This window comes from Kogia breviceps, chromosome X (genome assembly GCF_026419965.1).
Source record: "Kogia breviceps isolate mKogBre1 chromosome X, mKogBre1 haplotype 1, whole genome shotgun sequence".
NCBI classification, from domain to species: domain Eukaryota; kingdom Metazoa; phylum Chordata; class Mammalia; order Artiodactyla; family Physeteridae; genus Kogia; species Kogia breviceps.
Genome location: NC_081330.1, coordinates 37,577,014 through 37,603,326, shown reverse-complemented (window position 1 = coordinate 37,603,326; position 26,313 = coordinate 37,577,014). Strand labels below are relative to the sequence as shown.

At 42.9% G+C, this 26,313-nt stretch overlaps 2 protein-coding genes across 7 annotated transcripts in view; one reads left to right on the top strand and one right to left on the bottom strand.

The window, feature by feature from the left end:
• LOC131748946 (NACHT, LRR and PYD domains-containing protein 12-like) overlaps window positions 1-26,062 on the top strand; it is a 41,930-nt gene extending 15,868 nt beyond the window's left edge. For all 6 annotated transcript variants that reach the window (XM_059051334.2, XM_059051331.2, XM_067023249.1 and 3 more), the window contains 12 exons: window positions 2,609-2,696; window positions 3,756-3,800; window positions 6,494-8,153; window positions 10,124-10,213; window positions 15,384-15,554; window positions 15,670-15,840; window positions 17,387-17,566; window positions 18,261-18,431; window positions 18,540-18,710; window positions 19,348-19,518; window positions 19,637-19,807; window positions 23,952-26,062. In XM_059051334.2, the coding sequence (XP_058907317.1) occupies window positions 2,627-2,696; window positions 3,756-3,800; window positions 6,494-8,153; window positions 10,124-10,213; window positions 15,384-15,554; window positions 15,670-15,840; window positions 17,387-17,566; window positions 18,261-18,431; window positions 18,540-18,710; window positions 19,348-19,518; window positions 19,637-19,807; window positions 23,952-24,033 (3,153 nt within the window). In that variant the 5' untranslated portion in view covers window positions 2,609-2,626 and the 3' untranslated portion in view covers window positions 24,034-26,062. The remainder of the gene's footprint in view (window positions 1-2,608; window positions 2,697-3,755; window positions 3,801-6,493; window positions 8,154-10,123; window positions 10,214-15,383; window positions 15,555-15,669; window positions 15,841-17,386; window positions 17,567-18,260; window positions 18,432-18,539; window positions 18,711-19,347; window positions 19,519-19,636; window positions 19,808-23,951) is intronic.
• On the bottom strand, window positions 12,134-13,320 carry TEX13B (testis expressed 13B). Its single transcript, XM_067023882.1, is given in 3 exon segments — window positions 12,134-12,760; window positions 12,861-13,163; window positions 13,165-13,320. Coding segments are annotated over 3 exon segments (1,086 nt in total).
• Window positions 26,063-26,313: the final 251 nt, after the last annotated feature.

The window sequence follows — 26,313 nt, the reverse complement described above, 5'->3', positions numbered from 1 at the left end:
CAAAAACAAGGTTTCAGGGAGGTCAGGAACTAAGGAAGCTTGGGGCATTTGGGTATCAGAACCTCAGTCTCTATAGTCCCCACTCAGGTTTTAAAATTCAGGCACAGAGAATCTGATTATTCCATTAAGACATATGGGATATCTTATCAAAACCAAGATCAGTGAAAGAATGCTGGACAAACCAAACAGTAGTTACCGACAGAGGTAAGAAAAAGAGAGGTGTCAGCATCTAAGTGGAGATGTTGAGTAAGCCTTTAGATGAATAAATCTGGATCTGAGAGAAGAGGACTAGACTGGGATAAACAATTAGGAGTTGTAAGGAATGATTGAAATCATGGGCATCATAGAGATTGCCTAGGAAGAGAGTGAGTGACCATGTACCCCTCCAGCTCCATTACCTGAGGGCAGGAGTGCTTACTGGAGTAATTTGTAACTAGAGAATTTTTTCTACTTTTTAGAGGACATGCTATTCCTAGTGACTGGGAAAAGAACCCAGGATGTGGGAATATAACACTGTGCTGGGAACACTGTCTCATAAGAAGTTGTTATGTGGAGATTTTAATAGAATGTAACTTCTTTCTGTCAGTTATAATAAATGCCAACTTATTTTTCTCTAACATTATTTATACTGCACTTGGTCCTCTGCTAAGAGTTTTATGTGTGTCATCTTACTTAATCCTCACAACAAAATAATGAAGTAGTTATTATTATCACCAAATTTTACAGATGGGTTACTGTAGTCTCAGGAGTTTAAGTAACTTTACTCAAAGTCATCTTGCTAGAAAGCAGTGGAAATGGAATTTAAGTAAGGTCTATCTGAGTTCAGACATTTTTACTCTCTATCAAATGATACAGCAATGCCAACATTAGCTATAGTTTAGGATTATTGAGCCCTTACTGTGTACCATGTAGTGTACTGAATACTTCATATGCATACTTCATTTAATCCTCATAATAACCTTTTAAGAAAGGTTGTGATCAACTGTTGTTATAAACTGTTGTTATCCCTATTTAATAGTTGAGGAAACTGAGGCTTAGAGATGTTGATTCCGTGGTTGTCATATAGTAAGTGGTAGAGTCAGGGCCTGAACACATCTGTTTGATTCCAAAGCCTGTGTGTTTCACCAATACTCTCTATCAAAAATAACTAATTCTTAGAACAGTGGCTTTTTTCCCTGGCTGCGTATTCAAATCACCTTGGGAACTTAAAAAAAAGTCGATGCCAAACCTCATCATCAAAGATTCTGATTTAATTGATGAGGAATGCAGACTAGGCACTGTATTATTTTTAAGATTTTACTCATCTATTCAATTTATTCAATGAACATTTAATGAATGTCTTCTCTATGTCAGACACTTTCTAGGCATTTACTCTCTAGCAAGATGTATTAGTTAGCTATTGCCACAACCATACATAACAACAACCACAAAATCTCAGTGGCATGAGAAGTTAAGAATTAAGCACTTATTCTCACCGATCTGGAGGCCAGCTGGGACTCAGCTGATTAGGCAGGGTTCTGTTGGGCAATTCTCATTCGGGCTGGGGTGACTCTATTTTTCTTGCTGCAGGACTATGAGTAAACTGGGGTGGCTCTACTGCATGTATTTCTCATCCTTGGACGAGTGGACTACCGGGGCTTGTTTCTCTCATGGCTCATCTCATGCCAGTGGCAAAATCACAAGAGGGGGCATGTACAACTGTGCAAGCACATATCAGGCCCTTACTTGAGTCACATCTGTGTATACTCCATTACCCAGAGCAAGTTTCAAAGCTGAGCTCAAAGATAAGAGGTGGGAAAATAAATGCCACTTCTTTGGTGTGGACCTGCCAAATTCATGACAAGGGCTGAGAATTGAGGCCAAGAATTCAATTTAAGGGGGAAATACTGAAAGTGAATAATAAACCTAACTCATAAGAAAATAATCAAGTGTGTTAGAAATTGATAAGTAATATTGTAACAAAGAAGACAAATTCTGGAAGGTGGTGTGAAGGTAATTCTAATGTGCAACTGGGACTCAGGACCACTGATCTTACAATGTTCAACCTGGAAAGAAACCTGGGCTAACATTCTCTCCACCATTTTGAAAATAATAAAACAGATTCAGAAAGTAGAATAATCTTACTCAAGGTCCATAGGTAGATAGTTATAGAAATGGAACTAGGGCTTGGATCTCCTGACTCTCTAGACTGTTTCTCTTATACCACAGTATTCTAATCTGTGGTCTTAGAATTCTCCCTTTACCAGTGGTACCAAATTGACTGTGTAGTAGAAGGACACAGTCATTCTTCCTTATCTTGACCACAAACATTAGAGGTATACTATTTTAGAGCTCAATTTGACATTTCCCGTATTTGTACTCTTCAAAAGTCTGTGGACATTCTATCCTCTCTTTAGTTTTGGTTTTTTTTTTTTTCCCTTCAAGCTGAAGACTGTTGATTTGGGTCTATCTTCCTGTGATCTCCTAGTCCCATGCTAGCTCTCTACTTGGTTACTGGGCCTTCTCTCTTCCCCAGCTCTGTGATGCTTTGAGAAGTCTTTCTTGAGTTACTTTTTTACTCTGGGCTTCCACCAGGCCTTACAGTCATCATTTCTGTTTTGGGTTACAGTCTTCTTGATTTGCCAGGATGAACAGTCAAAAGAAACGAAAAGATATGGAACCTGCTTGCACCTGGAGCTTATTGTCTGAACAGAAAGGTGAGTAACTGAATGAGGTAAAAGAGGGTATAATCTAGGTATTCTTGTTCATTCTCTTTCCCCTACTTCTCCTCATGGACTGTGGGATTTTTCTGAATCTTTAAAATTGTGTTGTATGTGTATAGGTATATGTATATTAAGGTATTACATGGATACAGAATTTACCCATTAATAATCTCTCCGCAATTTTGTGAAGAGGCATCTTTTATAAAGTTCTCCATAGTCCCCAAAGCATCTATAATCATAAAAGACTCTTAAGTCTCTTCCTTTACTGTAACCACAGATTTTCACAGGAGACAGCACAAAAGAGTAAAGAGTGAAGATTTCTGGAGTCCTTCCCTATGTGGCTGATTCCTGAACTCCAAGGAATGTTTAGTTATGGGGAATAGAAACTGCTTATCTTCAACAGACCACTCACTTGCTGCCCATTTCTGTGACATTCTAATATCTGTCTCTCCATACTCTGCTTCCTCCCATTCACCTAGTCACAGCTCCCAACTATGTCTCACTCTTGCCTATCAAGGTGTGCAAGTACTAAAAACCTATAGGAATGTGAAGGGATGTGTGTGTGTGTGTGTGTGTGTGTGTGTGTGTGTGTGTGTGTGTATGCTTTTGAATGTAGGTCATTGTATATTTCTGTCAAACTAACATCAACAATGTCTTATTCTTTCTCATTAACAAGTTAGGCTCAACAGAAGCTCCAACAGAAGCAATAAGATAACGTTCAAAGGAAAACAAAATACCAGAAACAGTCACTTCAAATAATGAATGCCCCTTTAAGTTCATGCCTAAAATTGTCCTTATCATATAAATATAAATGTTTACACCCTAAACATATTTGTGTGGGAATTTCTTAGGTTTACTTTATGTTGGACATTAGCTATGAAATACCTTTTTGGTAAGTTAGAATAGATGTGAGGTGGCTTGCTTTCTTTGTTTTATTTCTGTTTGGGGAACAGCATGAATGGCTGTAACAGTGTGACTAAATTTCTGTGTATTTCATGTTTTGGTACAAAGGTGTATTTGCGATACTCTTAACCCCAGCTCTTCCTCCCACAGCTGCTTCAAGTTCTCTGGCTTCATTTTCATGGAAGGAGCTTACAGGTAGATGTCTTTTCTGATTTACTTTTTCTGTTTTGGGAATAGTGTCTTCCATGAACCCCACTCATCCCCACCCCTCTCCCATTTCTTCCCCTATATGCACTGAGCAACAATCAATGGGTTTTTTTGGTAAGATTCATGAAGTCCCAAACTGTCATAAGAAATAGGACTTTTATATCATTTAGAATAGATATTCAAATACTATCAGAGGAGGACCTCTGATGATGGTAGTCAAGCACCAGATGTACAGGACTTTATGGATAGAATAGACCAGTCTGCTTCTGGAATGATCTAGATTGAGGTCAACAAATTACAGCTAGTGGGCCAAATCCAGCCAGCTGCCTGTTTTTGTAAATAAACTTTTACTGGAACCACCCATGCCCATTCATTTACATATTGTCTAGGGCTGCTTTCACACTAATATGGCAGAGCTGAGTAGAGGTATACCTTGTTTTATTGTGCTTCATGTTATTGTACTTCACAGATATTGTGGTTCTTTACAAATTGAAGATTTGTGGCAACCCTATGTTGCCAGATGATGATTAGCATTTTTTTGCAATAAAGTACTTTTTAATTAAGGTATGTACATTGTTTTTTAGATATAATGCTATTGCACACCTAACAGACTACAGTACAGTTAGTGTAAGTGTAACCTTTATATGCACTAGGAAACCAAAAAGTTTGAGTGACTTGCTTTATTGCAATATTCGCTTTATTGCAGTGGTCTGGAACTAAACCCACAATATCTCCAAGGTATTCCTGTAATTGCAGCAGAGACCTAAAAGCCTAATTTATTTATGGAACTTTACAGAAAAAGTTTGCAAACACTTATCTAGATCAGCATTCCCCAACCTGAATTTTACAGAGTACTGTTCTCCAGGAGTTAATAATTTTGCTTTTAAAGAAGGTTCTGTAGTAATTTAAGTCCAGAAAATACTGGATTAAACAAAATTAAAGTCCTTTTTTTTAACCGTTGATTCGCTCAGAGCCTTTCATATGCTAGTATGTATTGAGAAACTCTAAAATGAGATAGAAGGTGCATTCCCCTTACCTTATTTGACCACTGGACACCTTTTTCACAGCTCTCCTATTAATATCTTGCAAAAATGTTACACAAGAAACTTATTTGGAAAATACTAGCTTAGATATTCACTTAACAGAAGTTTGAACTTGATAACTGACTCCTTGGATTATTTTTTCTAGTTGCAGAAAGTGAAAAACTATGTAATATCGTATTTAAGCATAAAGGCCATGGCTTCAGACAAACATGAGTCTTAATTGAAGTCTCTGCCATTTACTAGCTGTCAAAGCTTGGACAAGTTACCCAATGCTATAAGCAGGACTGGCTACATATTTATGGGGTATGGTGCAAAATGAAAAGACAGGATTCCTTGTTCAAACATTATTAAGAATTTCAAGATAGGAACGGCAGAGCATTACACCAAGTATGGATCCTCTGAGCACGAGGCCTAAGCACAGATTGCATACCCATGAACGTATAACCCTGGTTATAAGTTTTCAGTTTCCTCAACTATAAAATCTGGATAATACCTACTTCATGGGATTATTATGATGATTAAATTTTTTAAAATGCATGTAAAGGGCCTAGTACAGTATCTGACACAGAATAGGCATAATAAATGGCTTGTTTTTAATTCAAAAGCAAGCATTTATAGCCATTTTCAATAAATATTGAGTGTCTACCATGTTCCAGGCACCAGCTAGGTACTTAGGGTACTATGATGAAAAAGACAGACAAGGTGTCTGTTTTCATGTAGATTAGTGGGAAAGACAGATAATGGAAAAAAAATAAACAAGACAATTATAAATTGTGCTAAGTGCTATAAAGGGAAAACAGGGTCCTGGGAGAGGGTATAATAGAGAGGATCTGCTTTAAACTGGGTGGTCAGGGAAGTCTTCTTCTAGGAAGTAATGTTTAAGGTCTGAAGGATGAGAAGTGGATCTCCATGGGAAGAGCAGGAAGAAGTGTGTTCCAGGCAGAGAGAATAGCTGGTGGAAAGGCCTGGAAGTGGGAAAGAACATGGCATTTGTGAGGAACTAAAAGTAAGCCAGTGTGGCTTTAGTATAGGGACTGAGAAGGAGAGTGATATAAAAGGCTGGGGAGTGAAGGTAGATAGGGCCCAGATCGTAGCAGACCTTGTAGGATGAGGTAAGGATTTTGGATTTTATATCAAGTGCAATGAAAAGCTCTTGAAAAGTTTTGGGCCATGGCAGTGACGTGATGTAATTGATATTTTTAGAAGATCACGTTGGCTGCTTGTGTGGAGAGGAGCCATAGATGGCAAGAGTATAGATGAGTAGGAGGCTGTTTCAGCAGTCCAGGAAAGAGTTGATAGTGCCTTGTACTTGGGTGGTATTTGAGGTTGTAGTGGCAAATAAATGGATTGGAGGCTTATTTTGGAGATATAAATGATAGGCCTTGCTAAATGGATGTGGAGGATTCAAGGGGAAAAAAAAGAAATAATGAATCCTATCATTTTTCTGAGTCCTGAGGAGGGTTTTTTGGGGGAGGCGGGCAGTGGAATAGAAATCAAGAGCTCAGATGCATGACGTTTGAGGAGCCTTTGAAACATCTGAGTAGAGATGGTGGTGATGGTAGTATTTGTTATTATAGTTGTTGTTTGTATTGTTGTCTAGGATTCTGTGATTACTGACTCTTGGTGTCACCCCATTAGATTACAGGAAAGTATTTAGAAAACATCTAAAAGAAAAATACCTAAAAAAAGGAGTTGACAAATGTTATCACCATGGCAAGCATATAGAGTCACGACTGCTTGTTGTAAAAGAACACTGTATATCAGAAAAGCCACCATGCGGAATTCCTCAACAAAATAATTTTATTGAGATGGAACATATATTTGATCCTGATGAAGAGGGCTCCAGCTTATCCCAAACTGTGGTGCTTCAGGGATGTGCTGGGATTGGGAAGACAGCTGTGGTGCATAAGTTCATGTTTGACTGGGCAGCAGGAATGGTTACTCCAGGCAGATTTGACTATCTCATCTATGTAAACTGCAGAGAAATAAGCCGTTTTGCTAACCTTAGTGCTGCTGACCTGATCACTAACACCTTTCAAGATATAGACGGACCAATCCTGGATGTTATTCTTGTATATCCAGAGAAGCTTCTGTTCATTCTTGATGGATTTCCTGAGCTTCAGTACCCTGTAGGTGACCAGGAAGAGGATCTTAGTGCCAATCCCCTGGAGAGGAAGCCAGTAGAGACCCTCTTATGTAGTTTCGTGAGGAAAAAACTGTTTCCTGAATCCTCCCTCCTGATAACTGCCCGGCCTACAACCATGAAGAAGCTTCACTCTCTGTTAAAACAAGCTACCCAGGCAGAGATCCTGTGGTTTACAGATGCTGAAAAGAGAGCATATTTCTTGAGTCAGTTTTCAGGTGCTAATGCTGCAATGAGAGTTTTTTATGGTCTGCGAGAAAATGAAGGCCTTGACATTATGTCTTCTCTTCCCATCATCTCCTGGATGATCTGCAGTGTCCTGCAGTCACAGGGAGATGGTGACAGGACTCTTATGAGATCACTTCAAACCATGACTGATGTGTATCTGTTCTACTTTTCCAAGTGCCTCAAAACCCTTACAGGCATCTCGGTGTGGAAGGGACAGAGTTGCCTGTGGGGCCTTTGCTCTTTGGCTGCAGAGGGACTGCAGAATCAGCAGGTCCTGTTTGAAATCAGTGACCTCAGGAGACATGGGATAGGAGTGTATGATACCAACTGCACTTTTCTCAACCACTTTTTGAAAAAAGTTGAAGGAGGTGTCAGTGTCTATACTTTCCTTCACTTCAGTTTTCAAGAGTTCCTGACTGCTGTGTTCTATGCCCTGAAGAATGACAGCAGCTGGATGTTTTTTGATCAAGTGGGGAAAACGTGGCAAGAAATATTCCAACAATATGGAAAAGGGTTTTCATCATTAACAATACAGTTCTTATTTGGCCTCTTACATAAAGGAAAGGGAAAGTCTGTGGAAACTACTTTTGGGAGAAAAGTCTCTCCAGGACTTCGAGAGGAGTTATTGAAGTGGACTGAGAAAGAAATAAATGATAAATCTTCTAGGTTACAGATTGAGCCAATGGACTTGTTTCACTGTTTGTATGAGATTCAGGAAGAAGAATACGCAAAAAGGATAATTGATGATTTAGGGTCAATTATACTGCTTCAACCTACCTATACAAAAATGGACATTCTGGCTATGTCGTTCTGTGTTAAAAGCAGTCATAGTCACCTGTCAGTGTCTCTGAAGTGTCAGCATCTACTTGGATTTGAGGAGGAAGATCGAGCTTCAGCATTCATGCCACCAACCTTGACACTTAATCAGTGAGTATACTAATGTCTTTACACCAGTGTTTTGGCCTACAGAAATTATAGGCCTTCTTGTTTATTTCAAGTATTCAGGCACATAATCACTTCTAGCATTGTCAATAAATAAATTGAATTATTTCTGCTTTCCATATTGTATGTCAATCAACACAATAAGGATTTATTGAGTATCTATCATATATTGAACACTGGCCAAGGTAGACACTGAGGGAAAGCTAACATTTGTGAGAACTTAACTATGTGCCAGGCACTGTGCTAGCCACTGTGTGTGTATGTGAGTGTGTGTGTCCATTAGTCTTCACTGTCTCTCTGTGAAGGTGCTTTATAATTATAAAAAGTTTTGAGCATATAAATCATTAACATCATCATTGAAGACTCTGCTATTTTGATGTTGATGACTATTCTGGAAAAAGTTGTAAACTTAATGTTCAATTTGTCCTCACTCTACATATACTTCATCACTGAGGCCTCAAAGAGCTCCAGGTTGGTAAGGGACAGAGCTGCACTTCTGTGTATATTGCTATAAAGCCTGGGTTCTTTCTGCTAGACTCACACCTACATGGAGAGTTGAGAGCTGGAGTTCAGAGGCTTAGGTAGACCACTTACACAGTATGTACTCTGTATACTACAAAATACAGCTCTACTGACTTACTAAAGCAGCCAAGAAGACTTATACCTGCATTGTCTGGAAAATGCCACTGGTCATAAGTCTGTTCTCAGTACTCAGATTAATATGGACAGTGCCTCTCATTTAGTTGTGGGTCCAGGTGAGGGGTAGGAGACCTTGAGAAGTAGACAGGAGGGGGCAGAAGACTCAGTTTGGGAAGTGAGTTAACCCGAGTCTTTCCTCTGGTAATTGTTAGTTCCTCAGTGGGCAGTAGCATAGAGGTGGAATTGAGCATGGCATAGGTGTGTTTGTGGAAAGTGAGGAGGGGAAGGGAGGTGCAGCAAGACTTTGGGACCAGAGGGGAAGGGGTATGAGAAGTTACATGGACTTGGAATTATGAAGCACTTTGGCTACAGTGTCTTCATGAATTCATGACAGCTTCAATCCAACTGTATATTATAAAGTAAAATAATGGACAATATACATTGAGAGATTTTAAGCACTGATGGAAACACAAAGGGGCTTCTAGCTCATTTTGGGTTCCCAGAAAATCAGCCTTAGATGGAGTCCCCATCCTTCAACCCCATTGCTTTCATCAGAAAGCTTAAATTCTTTTCAAAGTTTACCCCCCCCCAAAAAAAACACCCACTTTCCCCAAGCGTGTTGACTGAGAGTTTACTGCAGTTGATCTTTGAACAACAAAGATTTGAACTGTGCAGGTCCACTTGCATAGGGATTTTTTTCAATAAATGTGTACTACAGTACTATAGGATTGAGGTTGGTTGAATCCTCGGATGCAGAACCTCTGATATGGAGGGATAGGGAGGGCTCACTGTGAACTTTTATGTGGATTTTCAACTGTGGGGGTGTTGGTACCCCTAACCTCCATATTGTTCAAAGGTCAACCGTATTGAACTTTCCTAGTTCTCAATTATTGTCGTTAATTCTTCTATTAGTACTGACAACCAAGAATCAGTTACAGTGGACGGACAGCTTGGGCAAGTCACTTGACCTGAGCATCTGCAAAATGGTGATTACAATACCTGTCATTGGATTAAGGACCAGATAAGATAAATTCTGTGCCTAAAGTGTTTACCTCGGTGCCTGGCATACAGTACCATGGCTTTGGCTTTAGTGTCAGACAGACCTGAGTACTGACCTTCATTCTGTTCCTATGTGACCTTGGGCAAATTACCTTTTTGTGCCTTAATTTCCTTATCTGAAAAATGGGGTAATACCTCCTAAGGTTTTTGTAAATTAGTACTAAGATGGCAGCAGAAGCCAAAATAAGCCTTTTACTTAAAATTTTTTAATTTTTTTGTTTTTAATCATTTTATTTTTGCTTTCTCATCTCTTTTAGGCCCTTCCAGCTGCGTAATTTGCCAGTCTCTCCACTCCACTTGCTCTGCCAAGCACTGCGTAACCCATACTGTAAAGTCAAAGACCTGAAGTAAGTTGAACTTTGCTTTAAACTCTTAGGTATTTGCAGGTAAAGACTGGGTTACTAGAAATTACACTCCCAGCTGATGAAAAGATATGATATAAGCCTAGAAGGGGTGGGGAGTCAGGCAGCGATCCCTGACAACCCCTCCTGCCTCTTCTCCTTTTGTATGTCCTGTTTTTGCTGTAGCAAGTGGGTGTCAGGCTGTAAAACCCAAGAGTTTGTGTCTGATGCCTTTCCTGGACCTACCCCACTCCCCTGCCTTTTCCTTCCAGACTCCCATTGTCTTTCCCCTTGGTTTCCTTTTCTCTCCCTCCGTTCCCCACCCCCATCCTCCTCCACAATTATTTCCCCAAGTGCCACTGCTCTGAAGCCCCCACCCCCCACCTGGACATTATGTCCGCGCTCTCAGGTGCCTTGTCTATCCACATCATACACACACAGACAGGAGCCTGCTTGGTTTCCCACCTCCTCGCCACACAGATCAATGTCTGCCTTCCTTCCCTTCTGCCCCAGAGGAAGAGGTAGCCTATCCAAACTCACTCGAGCCAGTAAATTCACTTACTTTTATTTTTTTGTACTTTTGTGAGCATTTATTTTACTTCACACAACAACAAAGTACATTAATACATAAAAGCCCTCCATCCCACTACCCTGTACCCCTCCCCACTGCATACCCCCACTCCTGCTTCCCCACTGGGGAGGCTTCTCCTGTCATGGGGCTGAATGATGATAGTAGTCCTCGTCTGCAGCTGGTGCTGGTGTCCTCTGTATGCAGCCCTGAAGGATTCCTTTAGTGGTGGCCCTGTTGTAAGCCCGGGGTCAACCCCAGGCCTGTTTTGATTGTTTCTTATGATATAACTCTCCCGGAACATGAATGAGCTTCCTGTCCAGTTCATTCCTGGAGACTTGGGATGCAGGAATCCCCACTACCCATCACTCCCTGATGCACCTCCCCTGCCAGTTCCGACATTTTCTTTGATGGTTTGTGGTTTGCAACTGCTCTTCTGGTGTAAATGTCTGGCTTGGCAGTAATCTGGTTGCCCAGACCAAGAACCCTGTGGAGTTAGCTTAAACAAAAAAGGACCTGTGTAAAGTGGATTTTCACTCAGCACAACTGCAGGAAGTGAAAAGTGGTCAGGATGCCACTCTGCACGTCTGGGGTCACGGGATCAACTCCTCTCTGCTTCTCTGTCTGTTCCCTGGGGCCTCAGACTGTGATTCTCTGAAGGGCACTGGGCCTTTGTAAAGCACGTGGTTCTGTTCCCCCACAGCCAAGGCTAGGCCTCAGCTGTGGCCTCGGTGTCCATGACTCTGACCTTGCCCCCGACTCTGTGACCCACTGCTTCATTGCCTGACACCATCCTGGCTATTAAATCTGCCTCTCTGTTCAGATTCTCTAGTGTGAGGATCTGTTTGGCTCAGGATGGGTCAAATGTCCACTCCTGCTCCAGTCATGTACAGTATAGTTTCAGGGGTGTGGGGGGAAGCAGAGATGAGGGTGTTATATACTGTCTGCCCAGGTCCACCAGATGCTAGAGTTGGGGAAAGACACACACAGAAGCGGCAGTAGTTCTGGGGTGTCAAGTACTAGTGTTCTGGAACACAAAGAGGGTCATCAGAACACGTCTGTCTCTCTAGGTCTCTCTCCCCCTAAGCCCCCAATCTACCACTTCCCCAGCCACCACCCCACACCCTACCTTCCACCCCATTTCCCCTCCTCTCTCACAGCTCCCTTGCCCCATTCAGCCACCCACCCGCCCTTTCCTTCCACTCTTCCCAAGCCCTCCCCTACCCCTACCCCTCCCTCTGAAAATTGATTTCCCATCAGGGTATGTTTCTATTGTTTCACATTTCTGAATTCAAGGGTTTTATAGCCAGATTCCCCTCCCACAGAGGAAGCCAATTTTCTGCCTTGAAAACTTCACTTTACTCCAAGGGCAGCCCCAATCCCCTGGCCTTCGAAGTACTGGAGGTCTCCTCTGCTGGTGGGGACCAGGGTCCCTCCCATCTCTTTGTGGTTCTTGAGGGCCCATTCCCTGAGCCCCTCCCCACATTAGACCTCAAGCTAGAATCAGAGGGCCCCCAGCCGGGAGACGTCCTAGATGGAGCTCCTTCTGTAAACGGCGCTGCTGGTGGGGAGGACATGGGTACATCTGGGAAGAGGAATAAGGGGAGAGAGTGTGCGGATGGGAATGAGGCAGTGAGCTGGACAGGACGGGGTTCCCGTGAGGCTGTGGACCTGGGCTTTGCTATCCCAGATAAGTAACGCAAGGTGGGTGTGCCACAGGACCTGAGACCGCCCTCCCTGTGCCCACCAGAGGGGTAATTTTTCTCGTTCCCAATTCCGAGAAGCTGCATAAGGTCTCCACACAGCTCCTCTTCTCCTTCGGCAGCTTCTGGCCCTTCCACATCCTTCTGTCTTCCTCCTCCTTCTGTGGCTCCAGAAGCGGCTGCAGGAGGAGCAGTGGCCCCTGCCTCCTCTTCCTCCTCACCTGCTCCTTCTGTCCCGGTCCCGCTGGCAGCGGCCAGGCCTGGTCCCTTTGCACGTGGCTCCTGGAGAGAAGTGAGCAGATCTGAGTCCTGTTCTGGGGGCGGCGAACGGGACTGGGGCGGGTCTCAGGACGGGCCAGGGACCAAGTCAGAGTAATCTTACTTCCTGCAACAGCTTCCGCCTCAGGAGGTCCCGCTCTTCCTGCACCTCCGCCAGACTGGCATGGGCTAGCTGCAGCAGGAAGGCCGCCTCCTTGCGCTCCAGCTCCTGCTGTGCCTGGAGCAACTTCAGGTCTGAGACCGAGGCCTGCACGGCCGACTTGTGCAGTTTGGCGAAGTCGTGCAGCCACTGCACCCTATGCTTGTGTAACTGGGTCTGCCTGTGGGTGAAGCGCACGCCCAGGGCCAGGTTTCCCCAGACACAGGCCTCTTTGGCCTCGCTGGGCACCTGACAATCCTCCAGCATTGGCCCGGAGCTTGTCCTCCACCTCCGCCCAGGACAAGTATATATTCTCGAGACAGAACGCAGAGCCTTTCTCGTGCCTGGCCATCCTCTCGTTGATGAAGGCCACCACTCTGCCATGATGGAACCCATTACTGGGGTCCTCGAGTTTCAAGGCCATGATATCAGGCTGAGGGCCTTTGGGTCTTGGCTGGCCCTGTGGGGATGAATCAACCGGTTGTCCCCTTCCCTCTCCCTTAGTCTCCTCATCTCCGCTTGCTTCCCCCCTCCCCTCCCCTCGTAAAGAGTTCCCCCCCCCCACCGACTGGCTTGCCCTGCCCCAGGACACCTCCTGCCAAGTCTCACCTCCTGGGCAGTGCGAGTGCAAGCCGAACACACGGGCCTACCACGCTTAAAGAGACGGTACTGCTCTCTCTTTCTCCCCGAGGTCTCTGATGAAAGAAAGCCTCCCCGTTACCGCTTGACGCTTTTCCGTTGGGACTGTTCCAACTTCCAGAAACAGCGGGGGTGGGTGGGGTGTGTGAGGACGATTCCCGCCCCCCACCCCCTACATAAGGGAACCCCCTTTGCTGTTGAAAGTCTTTGTAGGCGGGAAGAAACAGGAGTGGTCAGAAAAGATTCAGAACCAAGAAAGTGAAGCGCTTGTAATCAAGTACAAAAAGTCTCAAACACCCCCCACCACCATAATGGTTTGTCCCACTCGGTGGGCCTGCCCTTCCTAGAGGTGGAATATTCTAGAACCGGAAACAGCCCCCCGTCCCTCAGTGGCCTCCGCTACCCTGTGGAGGAAGAAGGTGGAGCCAGAGTACAGCCTCATCCCCATCACCCTATGTGGTAATAAATCCTGGCCATATCCCCCCCCAAAACGTGTCTTGAATTTCTCTACCTCCAGCCCTTCCCCCCTCCCCCTGGGCAATTTATTCCCTGGACCACTGCAGGCCTCTGACTCCAGGTTTGTTTCCTGCCTTACCCTGGCATCAGAGGGCTCTGACCATGTCTCTTTAAACTTCTAATGGTTTTTCCAGGCATAGAGGACAGCCCTCAGGTTGAGTACTACTTTGCCACTTACTGTATGACCTTGTGCTATAATTAAATTTCAGTTTTTACCTCTGGGCCTAAGATGAGGACTGAATGACAAAGAGCATGCAAAGTAGTAATGTTTTCTATGGTCCCATTTTTGTAAAATGTACAAATCCTGTGTGTGTGTTTGCATATGTTTCTATGATCTTGGAGAAAGGAGTGGGAGCATACAAATCGGACTCAACGCTGGGGCCTCTGGGAGGTGGAGTTGGAGGGGAAGTTGGGAAAAAGTTTTCGTCTTTTAAAATAAATCTTTCTGTGATTTCATTTGTTACAGAGAACATATAATGCTAGATGTATGCATGCATTAAAAATCTGGAAAATTATATACCAAAATTTTAACAGTGGTTATCTTTGGGTGGTAGGAATACAGAACTTTCTCAAATAAACTTTATTCTTTATATTTTTCTCGATTGTAAAAATTATTTATAATAAACATGTATTATGTTTTTCAGATTTTAAAGATTTTTTTCCTGATAACTTCTGATCACTGTAAACAATTTCTAAATATCTAGAAAGTAAATGTATCCCTGTAATCCAATCCTTCCCTTCAACCTGGAAGGTAACCATTGTTAGCAGTTTGATATATATCTTCCAGTGTTTTAAAGTAGGCCATAGCAAATAATTGGCACTTTCTCAAATGAAGCATCCCATCTCTTGCCTCCTGGCTTTCACTCAGGCTGCTCCATGAGTGGATTGTCCCTCAGCACCTCCTGCTCTCCCCACTCCCATTCTCCTCATCCATCTAAGTCCTGTTCAATTTTTATTACCCTTTCAGAACAACACTCAAGTAGTGGTTCTTCTTACAAATGGTTCTTGATCCTCCAAACCCCACCTCAAGCTAGGCTGAATTGCGCCACCTTTCTGTGTCCCCATGTTACCTTGTGCACACCACTTGCACTACTTTTCACACTGTATTATAATCCATGATTTTCTATTTTTTCCCCATTAACTGGGCATCCCTTGAGGGCAGGGTCTGGATCTTAATTATTTCTGTGTTTTCAGCATCTAGCACAGTGGTAAGCATCTGATAAATTAATTACTGAATGAATTTAAATAAATTCATTACATCAGTAAGGGACAAACGGGTACCTTTAAAGAGAGTTCTATTTTCTTCTCTGAAATGCCTTTTTCTCCACACAGACTGATTTTCTGCCACCTCACAGCTTCTTATGGCAGAGACCTCGCCTTAGTATTTGAAACCAACCAATATCTGACAGATTTGGAATTTGTGAAAAATACCCTGGAAGATTCCGGAATGAAGCTTCTGTGTGAAGGATTAAAACAGCCAAATTGTATCTTACAGACATTGAGGTAACTGAGAGTGGGAGAATTTGTTGTCTGTGTTCATGTAGTTTTTTTGTCAATTTCTTTTGTTTTGGGGGAGAGCATGAATAAGGTAATGAGGTCATTCTTCTGTTCTCTGAAGGTTGTACCGATGCCTTATCTCTCCTGCTTCTTGTGGTGCACTAGCGGCTGTTCTCAGCACCAATCAGTGGCTCACTGAGCTGGAATTTAGTGAAACAAAACTGGAAGCTTCAGCTTTGAAATTGCTCTGTGAAGGCTTAAAAGATCCAAATTGCAAAGTACAGAAGCTCAAGTAAGTTGTCACTATTAGTTTCCATACCGCAAGAAAAAATTTTAAAATATGCAGCTCAAGATGGATGTTGTATGATCAAAACACATTTCAAGGAGTCATGGAGAGGAAGAATAAAAGTGGCAATAACGTTAATGACAATAATGAAAACCCACACTTACTGAGCAATTACTTTGTGCTAAGCATTCTGCTGAGTGCTTTGTATACGTGGTTTCCTTTAATGTGCACAGCAGCTCTGAGAGATTCAGATTACTATCCCCGTTTTAGCAGATGAGGAAACAGAAACCCAAGTTCAAAAGGCTAAATAACATGGCAGAGGCACAAGTAGAAACCCAGATGTGTCTGACTTCAAAGTCCATGTAGTGACCATAATAAAAAATTTACCATATATGTATTAGTCAGGTTTCTCCAGAGAAACAGAACCAAAAATATAGAGAGAGATTTATTTTAAGGAATTGGCTCACGCGGATTATGGTAGCTGTCAAATTCAGTATGTGCAGGGTAGGCCAGCAGACTGGAGACACAGGGAAGAGCCAGTGTTGCAGTTCAAGTCAAAAGGCAGTCCGCTGGCAGAATTCCATCTTCTTCCTGGGAGGTCGGTCTTTCTCTGTTAAACTTTCAACTGATTGGATGAGGCTCACCCACATTATGGAGGGTAGTTTACTTTACTCAAAGTGTACTGATTTAAGTGTTAATTTCATCTAAAAAGTACCTTCACAGAAACATCTAGAATAATGTTTGACCAAATATCTGGTACCATGACCTAGCCAACTACTTGACACATAAAATTAACAATCACAACATATATGTGGGGTTTTCTAAAGTAAAAGCTCTTTAGCATTAAAGCTTTCTAAATCCACTTTGAAACTCATTTTTGGGGCAAAATACCTCTATTTAAAATTTCCAAGTTGGGGAAATATAGATACGTGATGTCCTTATGAGCCCTCTTCAAGACTGAGTTTGGAGCCTGGTAACTCAAGAGAAAATTGAAGACTCAGAGGTTGTAATGTATATCATAGAAATTCTTGAAAGTGATAGAAGAGAAAGTTGATGGGAAATAGTTCAAGGACTTGGACTACCTAATATGGAGAAACAAAGATTGAGAAGATGGGAAGGTCAGTAAAAACCACTCTTTGTGCCAAAGAAGAAATGTTATATGGATGATGGTGATAGCTGGGTCTCTCTAAGGATGGAAAATTAATTAGTAATGAACTTACAGATAAAATAAAAGGAAAAGAAAGAAGATATGAGATAGAGTGCTAAAATCCATGCAGGGAATTAAAATGAGATTAGGTCATGTTGATATTTCCTCCCAATTCTTTTCTTTCTGGGGGCAGTCAACATGTTTTGAGTTCTCATTGGGGGACACAGTGTTGTGGGAGCAATGTACAAGTCCCTCTCATGGGTAAAAGGGGGTTGTGACATATTTAGGGTTGGGGGGGTCTCGTATGGGTGAGCCTGTATTTTCTTCGCTCATGATATTTTGCAGGTAGTGAGTAGGATGATAAACTGGCCAATTCTGTGTCTGCTCATCTTTCTTTCTCACCAGGTTGTGTGCTAGCTTTCTCCCTGGAAGCTCAGAGACTATTTGCAGATACCTTGCCTCTGTTCTCATTTGCAATCCAAACCTCACTGAACTGGACCTGAGTGAAAATCCCCTGGGGGACACAGGGGTGAAGTATCTTTGTGAGGGTCTCAGACATTCCAACTGTAAAGTAGAGAAACTAGAGTAAGTTTTTTAGAACTATCTGGCATCATCTTATAACTATTGAACTTATTAAATGCCTGCTGTGTGCCAGGATCTATGCTTGGTGCTTGCCAGAAGTTATTTCATGTAATTCACTCCTTGAAATAACTATATAGGGTGGGTTTTCTTACCCCATTGTACAGATGAGGAAACTTTGAGGATTGGGGGGAAAAGTGACTTGTCCAAGGTCACACCATTAAAAAGTGGTATAGTCAGGATGTGACTCCAAAATCTATCTCCATACCCCGTGCTCTTTCTAGTATACTGCCATCCTGTGTGTTTACAGGAGTGATGCTAATTAAATGTTAACTCTGTACAGAGTACTACTATGTACCCAACACTGGGCTAGATGTGAATGTGGAGTTATCAGAAGGACTACAAGTGACAGGGCTGCCCTTAAGGACACACAGATATGAAACAGTTAGAGAGCAACACAGTTCAACGTGTAATCAAGTGCCTAACACTGTAGAATCATTTAGAAATGCCAGATGAGCCCAGGGAAAGGGAGGAGGTCACTGTGGGCTGGAGACCTCAGGAGGAGGCTCTGGGTAAGTGGTGGGCCAGGAGCTGGAACTTGAAGGATGGCTAGCGTTTAGCTAAATGGGGAGGCTGGGAGAACATTCCCAGGAAGCTAACTGACAGCAGTGGCTGATTTTTCTTCTTTGTCTCTGGGTAGCTTGAGCACATGTTACCTAACAGATGATAGCTGTGTGGAGCTCTCTTCTTTCTTGCAAGTGAGTCAGACTTTAAAAGAGCTGTTTGTGTTTGCCAATGCCCTGGGGGACACAGGAGTACAGCATCTCTGTGAAGGTCTGCGGCATGCAAATGGTATAATCGAGAATCTTGTGTAAGTGTCTGCTTGTCCTTGTCCTTCTCGTGGGCACTGGCATTTGAGGTTCAGTGGGACTCCCTGCTGCCATGGTTAACAGCCACCTTGGTGTCCCCATCCCTCCAGGCTTTCCGAATGTTCCCTCTCTGCAGCTTGTTGTGAGTCCCTCGCCCAAGTCCTGAGCTCTACCCGGAGCCTGACAAGGCTGCTTCTAATTAATAACAAAATTGAAGATTTGGGACTGAAATTGCTGTGTGAAGGATTAAAACAGCCTGACTGTCAGTTAAAGGATCTGGCGTAAGTATCGTGGACAATAGCCACAGGCAGAGTTCCTTGATGTTTCAGCAACTCCCAAAATTAAATGATTTTTTCCTGGCCTGGTGATATAATCTCTGAGGAAACAATAAATGAAGACCCAGTTAATTTAGGGGGAATAAATCTTCCCCTCTCCATAATCTCTGTTTGGCCTTGGCCCAAGGGATTTTTTTTTTTTTTTACATGACACTCTGATTTTCTTTTCTTTTTAAAATAAATTTATTTATTTATTTTGCTGCTTTGGGACTTCGTTGTTGTGCGGGCTTTCTCCAATTGTGGCGAGCAGGGGCTACTCTTGGTTGTGGTGCGTGGGCTTCTCATTGCAGTGGCTTCTCTTGTTGTGGAGCATGGGCTCTAGGCACGCGGGCTTCAGTAGTTGTGGCATGCAGGCTTAGTTGTGGTGCACGGGCCTAGTTGCTCCGCTGCATGTGGGATCCTCCTGGACCAGGGCTCGAACCCATGTTCCCTGCATTGGCTGGCGGATTCTTAACCACTGCACCACCAGGGAAGCCCGACACTCTGATTTTCTAATGTGTTTTTCTAGTGGGTAATCCCAATACCTAAAGTGACCCAATGCAGATGAAATGATGCCAACCTTATCTACCTTACTTCCTGGCAGACTGTGGACCTGTCACCTGACTGGAGAGTGTTGTCAGGATTTGTGCAATGCACTGTACACCAATGAACACCTACGGGTTCTTGACCTCAGTGACAATGCCTTAGGGGACGAGGGCATGCAGGTGCTGTGTGAAGGGCTGAAACACCCCTCCTGCAAGCTACAGACCTTGTGGTAAGTGCACAGAGACTCTTTGTACCCTGGGCTCTTGTTCCAGAGTGTATATGAAATGGAGGGTCACTGTGGAACTTGGTAAAACCGATTTCTTTCTTGAATCCCCAATCCCCCATAGGCTAGCAGAATGTCATCTCACAGATGCATGCTGTGGAGCCCTCGCCTCTGTCCTCAACAGAAATGAGAACCTAACATTGCTAGACTTAAGTGGAAATGACCTTAAGGATTTCGGAGTTCAAATGCTGTGTGATGCACTGATTCATCCAATATGTAAACTACAAACGTTCTAGTAAGTTACTGTGGTGGGGGAAGTGGGAGAGAGGGGGTCAGGACAGGCACGTTGGGTTTGATCATAGTCATTGCAGTGAGAAAAGAGAAGAAAAACTGAGGGCCGGCCATGCCTAGGCAAAATATCAAAGTAAGTGAAATTACCAGTAGGCCTGTTCCTTGGACACAGGGACAAGGAGGGAGGTAGAGAACAGGTAGTGCTGGATCCCATTGCTAAGAAAAGCAGCAGGGTGTAGGAAAAAGAGCATCAGATCCACATTCTGTTAGGTCTGGCTTAAATACTAGGTCTAGCCTCTACTAGCTTTATGACCATGCTTACTTAACCTCCCTGAACTTGAGTATCCTTGTCTATAAAATGGGGCTAACATGAGTAGTACCTGACTACCTGGTGTTAGCATGGGGATTGCATGAAGTGAGACGTTAATTATGAATATGCAGCCCCCGGCACATAGGAGGTACTTCATAAATGTTAGACCCTTTCCCTTTCTTCTTCTAATACCTGCCAGAGGGATTGATGTTTACATTTTGAGAGTCTTCAAGACTCAGGGGAATGAAGCTGTTACAGAATTACAGTTACAGAAAGTGGAGGTCTTCACCCTTTCGGGTCAATGTCCATCTGCCAGCTCAGCAGGCTGGCATAACACACAAAGTAATTCTTAATTAGGATATAGCTATGCTCTGTTGGCAGCTAACCAGTGGCCAAATGGCCATTTATTTCTGGCATTCAGAACTGGAACACATAATGGAAAATAAAGGCTGAGTGCAAAAATTCCACATTCCAAAGCCAATTTGATGGATTGAAGCGTAAATGAAAACAGCATAAAGACCTGATTACAAGTCTGGCTGAAACAGAAGCTGGTTCTCTACTAGCAAAGTGAAGTCTGTTAGACTCGAGACTGTGGTGATTACTGCCCAGGAAGAGGGAATTATTCACAACATAATAAGCCTCAGGGGTTTAGGGACCTCCCTGGTGTCTTTCTCAGAAAAGGGTGACTGGAGTCTGTATTTTCATTAGGTTGAAATAAACTCAACAATCAATCCTAGTGTTTCTTTAAATATAGAGTAATTTAATGTGGTAGCACCCTATGGTGTGTAAGCTTCAGCAAAGGTCCTAAACGACATCACAGAGAAATTATTTTGTGATGCCATTATTTATTTTTTATTGTAAGTTGTTGCACCGTTTCCTGTTTCTCTCACCCTTTGTCTTTTAACCAATGTGCTTCCATTGTGTTTTCAGGCCAACCTTCAAACCTTTGTAATTTGTCAATCTACAAGTTGATAGCAGTGTGCAGTAGTAGCTCAAAATACAAAATAAAGGACATACACACACGCACACACAGAGTAGACACCATTCACTGACATCAAATAAATTTTGAACATTAGAGTGGATATAAGACAGATAACACTGAAATCAATAGAAATATGTACTTGCCCAAGTAAAGTAAGAGGAAACTGTTGATCATTTAGTGTGGTGGTGGGCTAGAGAGGGGATAAATCCAGGAGAGCCTCCTAACAGGGGAGTCTTGTCTGAGAATTGGAAAGGCTGAAGGAAGAAGGTTGTTTTCTAAGAGCTGCTTCAGTGTGAGCTCTGAATCTTATTCCTCACTGTATTTTCCCCGTAAACTTTGTAGTTCAGTGCTTTGCGTTTAGTAAATGCATATAGGAAACCAGTTATTAATTTAGAGCATCTGGGGGCAAGGCAAGGAGACAGTTGATGATATGTTCCATAAAGACTAGGTATCTAGACCTTCAGAAGATTGAGGGGAAAAAAAGAGGCTGTGGCCTCAAAGTGACAGTGCTCACCTCCACTCATTCTACAAGCACTTGCTGAATATCTGCTATGTGCGAGGCAAATGTGCCAGGTGCTGGGAGACAAGAATGAGTAAGATGAGAGACATGTTTTGTACTCTTTAGGGACTAGTGGACCTAGTGGTAGAAACAGGCACATAAACGGATGAATGCAGTAGGGTAATCATGAAATCTTAAGGGAACCACGGCAGGAGACAACTCACCCAGCCCAGGAGGCTCAGGGAAAGATTCCTGGGGGAAGGGCCACCTGAGTTGAGTCTCGGGACTATAGCCAGGGAAATGGGGGTAAGGATGGAGAAGGGTAGTCCATGCTCAGGAGATAGCATGAGCAAAGGTAGACAGACAATAAGCAGCATGTTTTGTGGTACTTGAGGGGGATAGAGGTGGGAAACCTCTAGGAAGTTCGCTATTGTTAGAGCATAAAGTGCAAAGCAGAATGTGTCAAGAAATGAGACTGAGGGGGTAGGCAAGGCCTTGTATGCCATGTGTGATTAGTAAGATCTGTTTGCAGAATTCCAGGTTCGAATTCAGTTGTCACTCTTTTCTTTCACATATCTGAGTAGTAGTACATTTGGGGGCCTTTCCTCACCTTTCCAAAACTGGTTCCAAAGATGGAGCCAGTTTTGCTTCCAAAGCTGGTTGGAGAATCAGTCCACTGCTACTTCTGTTTCTTACTGCCACATGGGGCTCATCTTGAGAACTGATGATCCTACCCAGTCCCACAGAAGCTTGGTGACTAGACGGTGATGCCCTGGCTGGTGTGGATCCCTCCCAGCCCTGCAGTGCCGTTATACTTGGATTCTGAGGTTACATATATTTTAGTCCACACCCAAATGTGCAGTCATTGTTCTCTAAAGTACCATATGTGTCCCAGTGTCTGGGTCTAGAAGAGCTCTTTGAATCAGCCACAGGTATGTATGTGTGAAGCCAGACCTTGCCCACAAAGATATAGGCCCCTGAGTTGAGTCAGGAGCCCCACTTAAGCCTTCTTCTTTCTTCAAGATATTTTATTTTTGGTGCCTTGGTGTCTTTCCCAGGCACTGGGCCTTGGATAAAGCCCCCTAGATCACCCTGACACATGTTCCTAATTCTAAATTTGGAAAGAAGGGGGTGAGAGTGAGAGTAGGTGGTCTCTTAACTCTCAGAAGACCTCCAGGCTTCCTAAGCATATTGACCTGCCTCTTCTCCAGCTGTGAGTCATACATGTCAGGAGGTAAGACAGCTTTTGCTAAGTCACTCAAAAAAATCCTAAAGTTCTTGTTACACTTCCATGGCATTAAATGTCTACTTACCCTACAATCACATAACTAGCAGGGCTACTCATTTCACTTTGCTAGATAAAGATTAGCTTCTATCTATTAAAAACTAAAAACTGTACCTCACTACACACTTGAAAGAGTTTATACCTTCTTTTGTAGTCAATACGTTTTAATCAGGGATACACATGTGGAGTTTGAAGTGCCTGCAGGACATTGTGGGAAGTTTTCTAGTAGGTAACAGTTGGATATAGGTGTTCCTTGGAGGTGATAGCTGAAGCCATGGCAATGGATGAGATCCTCTAGGGAGAATGAGAAGAGAAGAACCTCTGAGGAACATCTCTTGGGAATTAGCCCTGGGCAGTACCAACTTTTAAGAGGTGGGTATGGAAAGGAAAACCCATGGAGAAAACCAAGAGAGAAAGGTGTCCTGGAAGCTATGGAAAAAGTGAGTTTCAAGGAGGAATGGCTCAGCAGTGTCAAATGCAGCAGAGATTTTCAAAATGATGAGTACTGAAAAGTGTCCTTTGGATTTACCAATTAGGAAGCCATAGGTGACCTTGTCAGGGGCTGTTTAGTGGTGTGATGGGGCTGGAAACCAGATTGCAGTGACTTGAAAAGATGGAAGATAAAGAAGTGGAGGAGTGGAGACTACTTTTTTAAGACTTTTGTGAAAAGGAGAAGAAATGTGGGGTTGTAGTCTGGGGAGAGATTGTTCGTTTTCTTTTTTGTCTTGTTTTTTAGGATAGGCAAATTTGTAAGCTGAGAGAAAGGAGCCCATAGAGAGGGAGAGGTTATGGATACAGGATCAGGAACTGATGGACTCATGGAGCAGGGCCTTGGACAAATGCAGGGAGGGATAGGAGTGAGAGTTCAAGAGGAAGTTAAGCATTTTCTCTTTTGAGATCCGAGGAAGGAAGTTAAGGCTGAGGGAGAAGGTAGATACTGGAGTGGATGAAGTAACTGAGTGGTGTTGTGGTGCAAGTGTGAATAGGAATCTTATCCTTAAGAACAGGAAAGAAAGGTACTGAAGGCGTCTGTTGGCTTGACTTGACACAAGATTCTTTTCATTTTTCATAGCATTGACACGGATCATTTACATGAAGAAACATTCAGAAAAATAGAAGCTTTAAAAATGAGCAAGCCTGGAATCACCTGGTAGTTTCCAAGGAGAGCCCCTGAATCAGCTGCATACAGACCTCCTCTGTCTGGCACCATCTCTAACAGTTGTGCAGTATTCTTATTCTAAACCTGTTAACCTTTGCTGAGGACGCTAGTGTGAAACAAGCAGCAGTGATTGCTATTTCTTACATAGAACCATCCACTAAATAGGATGTAAAAGGTGGAAGCACCTTAGTTGAAATGTCTTCAGCAATAATACCTTACATTCTTATATTGTGTTACAATGTTTACTGTGTTTTTATAAAAACCTTCCAAGGTCGGAAGATGAGGCTCAGAGAGGTTGTGACGAGCTCCAAGTCACACAGCTCAGTGGGAGAGTTGGCACTAGCATCCAGCCAGGTTTCCCAATACTCAGACAGGGCAGGGAAACAATAGACAAAAAGACATGTGAAGGAGTCCACTTAAAGAGACAACATACCTGAAATGATTAAAGAACAAGAGGGTGGACAAACACATGTTACATATTATGGTGCTGATCTTAAGTAAAACTGTAATTCACAAAAGAAAGTGAGAGGAATGAGTTGGGTTAATAGGTAAAGGCTTCTTCGAGGTGAGACTTAATGTGGGCCTTGAGAATGAATAGGATTAAGATGCGGGGAGATATACTGGCCAGTGGCTATAAGACTGCAGGCAAAAGGGCTATGTTTGTGAGCAGCTCACCAGAAGCACCTAGGGAGAGAGAAGTATTTGCATTAGAGTTTCTTGAGCTGCCACAATATTCATATCCTAGGCTCCTGAGGGTGCTCTCCAGTTCCCAGGCTCCACTCCCTTTCTGAACTTTTAATACCTCCCCCATGTGTTTGTTCTTGTTCATGGACTCTTATGACTGACTCACTACTCATCCCTCACAGCGTATTCCATAGCCTAGCATGGATCCTGCACAACCTCATGTTTCTATCTCTGCCTGGCTTCCACAGAACACTAGATGAGACAAGGGGAGAAAGGGAGTGCCAGGCAAGGAAAATAGCACAGAGCCTGTGGGACCGACAGAAAAGTAAGCTGACCTGGTTAAGTTGTAGAGCTGTCTCTGGAAGCTACTTACTAGCTGTGTGACCCTGAATAAGTCACTTGGATTCTTGGAGCCTCAGTTTTCTAATCTATAAAATGGGGGTAAATTGACATTAACCTTGCAGGGCTGCTGTTCCCAGCATGGTGCCTATCCCACAGTAGGTACTGATTAATGGTAGCTGTATGTATGAGTGTGTACCTATAATATAGTTGAGCTGTGTAGTCTTTGAGCCCCCAGACTGTGTAGTCAGTGTGAACTGTGCATTTGAACTAAGTGTGTGTGCTGGAGGTGGTGAATCTAGTGGGGGAAGAGACACACAGTGGAAAGTTATTGCAGGCGAGAGGTCCAGCTCTCCATGTCCTCATCTATCATCAGGTATTGTTCCCTGCTGTCCTGGGAGGTGGTAACTCTCAGTTAGAGACCAGGTCTGGCCTGAGAAGAATGGTCAAGGTAGCAATTTGTTTCCAGTTTTCTCAAGTTCTTCTTTCCCTTTAGTTATTTAACACTTATTTATTGAGGATTTACTATGTGCCAGGTTTTGTGCTAAGTGTTGGCTTTACAGAGGTGAATATGCCTTTTTTCTGTGCACTTTCCTTACTATGTTCTCTGACTGCCCTGGTCCTTCCGTCAGTCCGGTGAACATCTGATAAAATTCAGTCACGTTGGGGACTCAAAGATATAATGTTAAATGAAAAATTGCAGAACCCTGTGTGTGTGTGTGTGTGTGTGTGTGTGTGTGTGTGTCCTGTTTGTGTACAAAAGGATAAATATGCATGTGTATGTATGTGTCCAGAGTATGTGAGGAAGGATATATACAAGAAATTGCTAACAGAAGTTACCTCTGGCAAGAGGAAGTTGGCAAGCAGGGGCACTGGGAGAACAGAAAAGGAACTTTTCATTTTCATCTATAGCCCTCTGTTTTACTTGATTTTTACCATGTGCATGTATTACTTTTATAATTAATAAACTTGATGTTAAAAATAAAACTTATTCATACTGAGGAGTTATTTTTCTTCTTTTAAAACATGACAATTTAGAAGAAAATACAGGGCAGTCATTTATAAACATGACATAAAAATCCAAAGGAAGAGAAAGATCTGACAACATCAAAATGAAAAATTTCTTTATGAAAAAAAAATCACCATAAATAAAATTAAAAGAATATTGATAAACTGGAGGAACATATTTGTCACATGTATAAATACAAGACTAATGTCCATATATATAATAACAAATGTCCAAATATAAATG